This window comes from Colobus angolensis, unplaced genomic scaffold (genome assembly GCF_000951035.1).
Source record: "Colobus angolensis palliatus isolate OR3802 unplaced genomic scaffold, Cang.pa_1.0 Scaffold35, whole genome shotgun sequence".
NCBI classification, from domain to species: Eukaryota; Metazoa; Chordata; class Mammalia; order Primates; family Cercopithecidae; genus Colobus; species Colobus angolensis.
In genome coordinates this window covers 3611765-3620253 of record NW_012116821.1, presented here as the reverse complement: position 1 = coordinate 3620253, position 8489 = coordinate 3611765, and the positions used below count along the sequence as shown (strand labels likewise).

The 8489-nt window shown below is 47.9% G+C and overlaps 1 protein-coding gene across 2 annotated transcripts in view; it reads right to left on the bottom strand.

Annotated features, from left to right (window-relative positions):
• Positions 1-8489, bottom strand: part of SYNJ2 (synaptojanin 2) — an 86132-nt gene that overhangs the window by 15350 nt on the left and 62293 nt on the right. For both annotated transcript variants that reach the window (XM_011952759.1, XM_011952758.1), the window contains exons 17-22: positions 7697-7853; positions 6252-6369; positions 3265-3483; positions 3082-3160; positions 1150-1318; positions 575-748 (exon numbers count right to left, since the gene is read on the bottom strand). In XM_011952759.1, coding sequence (XP_011808149.1) covers positions 575-748; positions 1150-1318; positions 3082-3160; positions 3265-3483; positions 6252-6369; positions 7697-7853 — 916 coding nt within the window. The remainder of the gene's footprint in view (positions 1-574; positions 749-1149; positions 1319-3081; positions 3161-3264; positions 3484-6251; positions 6370-7696; positions 7854-8489) is intronic.

Sequence of the window (8489 nt, the reverse complement as noted above, 5' to 3'; positions counted from 1 at the left end):
GGGTTTCACCATGTTAGCCAGGATGGTTTCGATCTCCTGACCTCGTGATCCGCCCGTCTCGACCTCCCAAAGTGCTAGGATTACAGGCTTGAGCCACCACGCCCGGCCAAAAAAAAAATATTTTTAGTAGAGACGGGGTTTCATCATGTTGGCCAGGTTGGTCTTGAACTCCTGATCTCAAGCGATCCGCCCATCTTGGCCTCCCAAAGTGCTGGGATTACAGGCGTGAGCCACTGCACCTGGCCGAATCAGAAGAATTTTGTTGAGGGCAGGAAATAATCACAAATATAAAACCAGTTCAGAACCGTGGCCATTTGAATATCCAGAGGAAACAGGAATTATCTTGAATCTGGTGTGTTATGGGGGTAAAAGTTATTGTAAAAAAAATAAACTAGAGGAAATCAGGGTGTTGGAGCTGGCTACCTCTGCAGGGCTCAGTCCCTACCCCTTGCTTGGCCTGCCTGGTTTAGGTATCTCCTGGGACCTGCATATTTGATATCACATAGTGCCAGAGCGCCACGAGAAAAAGAGAAGTCTGTCCTGAGCTGACTCCGTGGCAGAAGGGTCAGGCTACCTTTGTACGTTGGATGCTGCTTCTTTTTGGTGAGAGCAGGTGACTTGCTGGGAGGAGCCAGTGCTGTGGGGCCAGGGACATCAGAGAGGTCATCTCCCCCAAGTTCACTGTCGGAGACTCCAGGCTGACTGAATTCATCCACCAAGTAGTCTTCATCATCTTCAAGAATATCCCCTGGGAGAAGGAAATGAATCACAGTTTGGGTGAAAACAATGAGGGTGAAAGGCTCAGTCTTTCATCAGTGGGACTGGTTCAGCTCCTGTCAGGACACCTGCACCCTGCCACACAGCCCAGGGCCAGGGCGCCAGCAGGGATGGTACCCCAACTCCTTCGGTATGCCCACAGCCCTGACATCCTCAAAGCCAGTTTGTAGCCTAAGTTTAGACGCCTCTGGTCCCAGGTAGCACAGCATGTATCGTCCACACATACAAACATGCTCATCACATGGGACAGATGGCTTGTCCTGCAGGTGTCCTCTGTCACTTCTGCAAGGGAGGCTTTAGAAGGTGTCCTTAAAAGCTCAGGCCTGTTGCTTGAAGAATGGCTTGCCTGTCCTTCCCTGCAGGGTCACTAACCTTCTGATTCATAGTCCAAACTTGTGAAGTCAAAGTTTTCCTCCAGCAAACAGGAGTTGGCAGTGGGAGACACGGGGGCCATGCTGTCTCGTTTCCGAATGATCTCCTCTCGCAAACCTTTCAGCCAGTCCTTCGTCTTCGGTCTAATCTTCACTGCTCTGCCTTTCACCTGGGAGGGCAGAGCGGCCACCCAGGAATAAATAAAAATCATGACGACTCCTGCTGATCACACAATGCTTCTCACTAAAACCCACACACCTGCAATAAGGCCAATCTTCACGTTTGGCCATGAAAAACCAAGGATCCAGACCTCAGGCAGGCTCAGCATAGCTCTCATATATCTGGTTGAAAAAAAATTGAACTGGGCTGGGTGCAGTGGCTCACACCTGTAATCCAGCATTCTGAGAGGCCGAAGCAGGTGGATCCCTTGAGGTCAGGAGTTTGAGACCAGCCTGACCAACACGGTGAAACCCTGTCTGTACTAAAAATACAAAAATTAGCTGGGCGTGGTGGTGTGTGCCTGTAGTCCCAGCTACTTGGGAGGCTGAGGCAGGAGAATCGCTTGAACTTGGGAGGCGGAGGCTGTAGTGACCTGAGATTGCACCTCTGCACTCCAGCCTGGGTGACAGAGCAAGACTCCATCTCAAAGAAAAAAAAGAGTTGAACTGTCATCTCCAGCTTCCCATTTGGTACAAATTTAAAGCCAAGACACTATAAAAATGGAAACTATCTATGAGCTGCATATTCCAAAATACATACTCTAAAGACAAAGATTGGAACAATCTCCCACATGGCGGTGCGAGCATAGACAGATCAAGTAACTAGGCGAGAACTACACTCTAAAATGGCTAAGCTTCTACAGCTGCTGGTAGAGCTGCCTTCTAACGCGAGACACAGTGACTGACATTATTCTTCCCTATTCTGTTTGTTTGGTTTTTTGAGACCGAGTCTCACTCTGTCACCCAGGCTGGCGTGCAGTGGCGCAATCTCGGCTCACTGCAATCTCTGCCTCGTGGGTTCAAGCGATTCTCCTGCCTCAGCCTCCCGAGTAGCTGGGATTACAGGCACCCGCCACTACGCCTGGCTAATTTTTGTATTTTTAGTAGAGACGGGGTTTCACTATGTTGGCCAGGCTGGTCTCGAACTCCTGACCTCATGATCTGCCTGCCTCGGCCTCCCAAAGTGCTGAGATTACAGGCGTAAGCCACTGTGCGGGGCTAAATTTTGCATTTTTACTAGAGACAGGATTTTGCCATGTTGGCCAGGCTGGTCTCGATCTCCTGACCTTGGGTGATCTGCCCACCTCGGCCTCACCAAGTGCTGGGATTATAAGCATAAGCCACCGTTCCCCCCCTTCCTCCCTATTTTGCAAGTAGCCAGAGCCAGACATGAGACACCTCAGAACCAGAGCGAAGAATCTAAACTCCCTCTCGCACATATGGTGTCTATACATAAAGACAGATTGGTGGCCAGGCATGAAAGCTCATGCCTGTAATCTCAACACATTGGGAGGTTGAGGTGGGAGAATGACTGGAGCCCTGGAGGCTGAGGTTACAGTGAACCATGACTATCCCACTGCATTCCAGCCAGGGCTACAGAGTGAGATCCTGTCTCTACAAAACATTTAAAAAATTAGCTGGGCGTGGTGGCACGTGCCTGTGGTCCCAGCTACTTGAGAGGCTGAGATGGGAGAATCACTTAAGCCTGGCAGTTCAAGGCTGCAATGAGTTGTGATTGCATCACTGCACTCCAGCCTGAATGACAGAGCAAGACCTTGTCCCCCACCCCCACCAAAAAAAAACAAAAACAAAAACAAAAAAAAAAACGGCACAGGTTAGGCACAGGTCAGGGCAAGAGGAGGGAGAAGACATGCCCACGTAAAAACAGGGATTGATCAGACCCCACTCCACAGTGTGGCCAAGAACAGCATACCTTCATACCGTCCACATCCAGCACACTGAGAGCCGAGTGACTGTCTGCAAAAGTCACCAGCATCTGCCCTTGGTTGATCCTGGAATAAATGATATGCCAAGTCAGTGCCAAGAACGACCTAGCAGCTCTCACGGATCCTCACCGACATCCCCTGGAACCCACATCAACCAGGGGAGCAGTTACCTGACAAGAACAATTGTCCCATAATTCCCCAAGGTCTGCATGAGCTCAGTACGCAGGTCCTCAGGAAACTCGTTTTTCTCTTCTAAGGTCGGTGACTGAAGATTTATTACAACAGTGGCATCCAGGGGGCCCTGGAAAGAGGATACTTCCTGGAAAACCCTCTCCCGGGCACCCACATCGACTTCCTGAACTTCCACCTCCACGATCGCCAGCACGGGTCTGCGTTAGACAGCAACACAAGAGGGATGACAGTTAGCCTGGGACAGATGTCCACACCCCCGGCCTCCAGTTCCCAGCCGCTGTCCCCCAGGGCTCTCCATAAACAATCAACACCAACAACCTGCAAATGTGGCCACGGGCAGGTGGATTTGCAGGCTAGCTGCCCTGCCCTCATGTTTTAGTCTTCATCTTTCCTTAATCTTAGTATCACCTTGGCATTTTTATCTAAAGATGATTTGAGGGGAAAAATAAAGTGTGGTTCTCTAACGACATATCCCAGTACTTGGAAAATAACCAGCCATCAGCAACGATTTTTGACATGGTGATCCTTAGTACCACCAAGGAGGTGGGGAAGCAGACATCTGCACTCTGCCAGGGGTGCAAGCATTTCAGAGGGCTACTTGGCACTTCACATAGAGTTCCAAAATTGTTCATCTCTTTTCATCTAGTAATCTCATTTCTTGGACCCTATTCTAAGGAAATGACCAGGGATTCAGACAAAGATTTAATGCATGAGGTTGATCATTTACAGCATTGTTGATGGGAGGGGAACAAAAGGGAAATGTTTTATTTTTAAATTTTGAGTGAGAGTCTCCCTCTGTTGCCCAGGCTGGAGTAGAGTGGCACGACCTCGGCTCACTACATCCTCCGCCTCCCAGGCTCAAGTGATTCTCTTGCCTCAGCCTCCCAAGTAGTTGGGATTACAGGTGCATGCCACCACGCCTGTCTTATTTTTGTATTTTTGGTAGAGATGGGGTTTTGCCATGTTGGCTAGGCTGGTCTCGAACTCCTGACTGCAGGTGATCCGCCTGCCTCGGCCTCCCAAAGTGCTGGGATTACAGGCATGAGCCACTGCGCCAGGCAAAAATGCTCCGTTTCTTAATGGAGAAACAGTTATGATACACTTATGTAGTACTCTATGCAATCATTAGGAATAATGTAAAAATCCATGATGTAAACAGGAAAAGAGTCCAGCAGGAAATAATACAATCCTTATAGTAATTCTGACATAGGGATGGGTATTACTCTACTTACAAATTTTCAGAAAATCCTATATTACAAAAATTACGTAGCCTGATTGAACATAGCTCAACTCTGGCCTGACTCCTGCCACTACTTTTTTTTCTTTCACAGCACATGTTTGTTTATTGTCTGTTTGTTCTGTCCAGAAAATTCCATGATAACATGGTCTCATCTGTTTTGTTCACTGCTTTTCTCCAGGCCAGCAACAGGGCCTGGCATGTAAGGGCCCTCAAGAAATATTGACTAAATTAAGGTTTCAAAATACATTGAGCTAGCAAACCTTGATGTCACACATCTGAAGATTCCTCAAGATTCACTTCTAGGTATGTATTTGCAACAACAGGTATCTAAAGAATTTAGAATTATCTAAAGAGTCGGCATGGTGGCTGTAATCCCAGCACTTTGGGAGGCCGAGGCGGACACATCACTGGAGGCCAGGAGTTGCAGACCATCCTGGCTAACATGGCAAAACCGTTTCCACTAAAAATACAAAAATCAGCCGGGCATGGTGATGCACGCCTGTAATCCCAGCTACTTGGGAGGCTGAGACATGAAAATCGCTTGAACCCTGGGGGTGGAGATTGCAATGAGCCAAGATTGTGCCACTGCACTCCAGCCTGGAGGACTCTGTCTCAAAAAAAAAAAAAAAGGTTTTTTGGTTGACCAGCTGTTCCCTACCTTCTTTTTCTTAATTTCTTTCCCTGTAAAAGTTGAAACTGATATGAGAGTTTAGGCAGCAGCTTTGGGAAAATCAAACTCTTCCCTCTTCACACCCTCAAATGCCATTCTCCCCTCTGTCTTTACAGACGTTCTGCAGGGTGAGTCTTCCTCTGCAGCAATCCCAGTGCACAGGCACTGGTGCCCATGGTGCTCCCTCTGCTGCCTTCATTCTATCCTCAATGCATGATGCACAGAGCATTTAAAAAGCCCTGCATCTTAAGGCCAGGTGTGGTGGCTCACGCCTGTAATCCCAGCACTTTGAGAGGCCAAGGCGGGTGGATCATCTGAGGTCAGGGGTTTGGGACCAGCCTGGCCAACGTGGTGAAACCCCGTCTCTACTAAAAATACAAAAATTAGGCAGGCATGAGTGGTGTGCACCTGTAATCTCAGCTACTTGGGAGGCTGAGGCAGGAGAATTGCTTGAACCTGGGAAGCGGAGGTTGCAGTGAGCTGAGATTACACCACTGTACTCCAGACTGAGCAGTAGAGCAAGACTCTGTCTCAAAAAAAAAAGGAGTGCATCCCAGATTTGAAAACCCTATGGTGTTTGTAATCATAAAATCCTGAATCCTGGAGAAAATATTCATCAAGAGGTGAATGGGTAAGTTGTAAGTTCCACGGACATATTTAGTGGGATACTACACAGCAGTTACAAATGAATGAACCAGATCTATAACATCAACACGACTGTATCTCAAAAATAGTAACAAAAAAGCAAGTTGCACAACGATATCATTTAAGAAAATATAAAAGCCACAAAACACGTAGGTTGCATCTTTGAAATTTTCATAAATGATGTCATTTATGATATGGAGCAATGACAAAATGCTAACATTTATTAATTCTTGGTGGTGGGTCCACAGATATTTGTTCTATCATTCTTTGTTCTTTGGTGCATTGTATGAACACAAACGCACCCACACACGCACACACATCCCTATGGGCACAGCATGCATTTCCCTGTGGAGAGGGAGACGCTGCCTTCCCCAACACAGGAGAAAGCACCATGGAAGTGAGGACCTCACCTGTGATCAGACGCCTGTAGCTCCGCACGGCCGTAATACTGGAGGGCACCAGGAGACCAGGTGTGTCTGACTTTGGTGTCAACATCTAAATCACTGTCCAGAAGGTTGAGTTCTCCAGCTACTCGCAGGAGTTCCATTCGAGAGATCCATATAGAATCGAGTCAATATCCAAGAATGCAATCGTGCCACTTCCACAATAGAGGCCTACACCATGAACCACCCCATATCCCAGACTCATCCTCCTTACTCCTCGACCTTGAAGCCAGGCTTCGGATGCTTTGGGGCCTTTGGTTAAAAACATTCCACACATATAATTATTGAAAACAGTCATGACCATGCCTGCAGTCCTCGCCAGCGTGCCCACTGTGGGCTCAAGACACAGTGTTGCTGCTGGGTTTCCAGGAATCCCAGGAGGTTGGCAGCAATTGGTACAGTAAGTAAGAGCTGCAGGAGCTGAGAACACGCGGACTCATTCTGGGCCCTGCCTCTCAGAGTCCTGGGGCCACTCAGGTGTTCACAAACTCATCTGAAGGAAAATCTGTATTTTCTTTTTACAGATGCAATTTCCCGGCTATTTTTTTTTTTTTTAATGTACTAGTTACAGATATTCTAACTTTAAATAAACTTCACTTCCTACCTGGGCATCAACAGTTGTTGAAAACATACTTGATACCTAATGATTTTTAAAAACTTAACTTATTTTTACTGTGTCTTACTCATGTCCAATTTGGAATTAGGGCTTTAAGCAGGTAAGAGTGCAGCTGAACAAAACAAGCTGGATAAAGAACATGAGGGGGAGCATGGGGGACAGGCAGGGAGGCAACCTCATGCTCCCCTACTCTTTCCCCACCCAGAAAAAAGAGGTGGGGGTGTGGGGGGAGCTGTGATGCAGGGGCAGGGGCAGGGAGAGCCAGGGTCAGATCTATTCACTGTCTCTAGAAAGAGGCCAGAGGAGGTCAGGTGCAGTGGTTCATGCCTGTAATTCCAGCACTTTGGGAGGCCGAGACGGGCAGATCACCTGAGGTCGGGAGTTCAAGACCAGTCTGACCAACATGGAAAAACCCTGTCTCTACTAAAAACACAAAATTAGCTGTGGTGCATGCCTGTAATCCCAGCTACTCAGGAGGCTGAGGCAGGAGAATGGCCTGAACCCAGGAGGTGGAGGTTGTGGTGAGCCAAATTGCACCATTGCACTTCAACCTGGGCAACAAGAGTGAAACTCCGTCTCAAAAAAAAAAAAAAAAAAAGAGGCCAGAAGGGGAGGCTCCCTGAAAGCACAACTTCCAAAGCTTAGGGGTTAAGGTCTGCGATGACTTTTGTGCCATCTGGGGTTATGAAGAAACTGATTTCTGTAGCAGCGCATAGGGCTGGGTAAATGTGACTTTCCCTCCACCGCATTTCTTATTCACCCCCTGTCGGCTCTAGAATGGGCATGGCCCCCTCACCTGTTTTATCAAAGGGATGTTTCTTCCTCCACCACAGCACCCTGTCTGTCCAGGCAGGGGTGCGGCATTTGTCGCTTGTATCATAGGCGGCTGAGCCGACATCATACTTGTAGGTGGGTCCAAAGTTAATGGCTCCTTCGTGAAAGTCCTTAAAAATCTATTGGGAGAAAAAGAAGTCATCAGGTCACCTTAGTTTTTAGATCCTGAATGTTATATACAAAAATGAAAACTGAAAAGGCAAATCCCTATTCCTTTTTTTTTTTTTATACTTTAAGTTCTAGGGTACATGTGCACAACGTGCAGGTTTGTTACATATGCATACATGTGCCATGTAGGTGTGCTGCATCCATCAACTCGTCAGCACCGCAAGTCCCTGTTCTTAAAAAGTAACACAAGCTCCATTACATTTGAAAATCTGTCTGAAACTGGACATATGTGTGTCTTTTAATTAGCAAAAAAGTGATCCTTAGCTTATCCCACTGAGGGACGCACCACCCTCGTATCTTCCTACCCGCTCCAGTGTCTGATCTATCCACTGTCTGCTTGTTGCCCCCCAGGAGACAGTGCAGGGTCCGAGGCAGGGGTCAGGGGTGCTCATCTTTACGGTCCCATGCCTGGTGCGATGTCCGGCCCACAACCACCGAGACCTTCATCCATGTTTGTTGACTAAATGAGCTAAGTACACAGAGCACAGAGTGAAAGTCACTTCTCTCTCGCTCTCCTCGAGGTCTTGCTCTTTTGCTCAGGCTGGAGTGCAGTGGCACAATCACGGCTCCCTACAGCCTCAACCTCT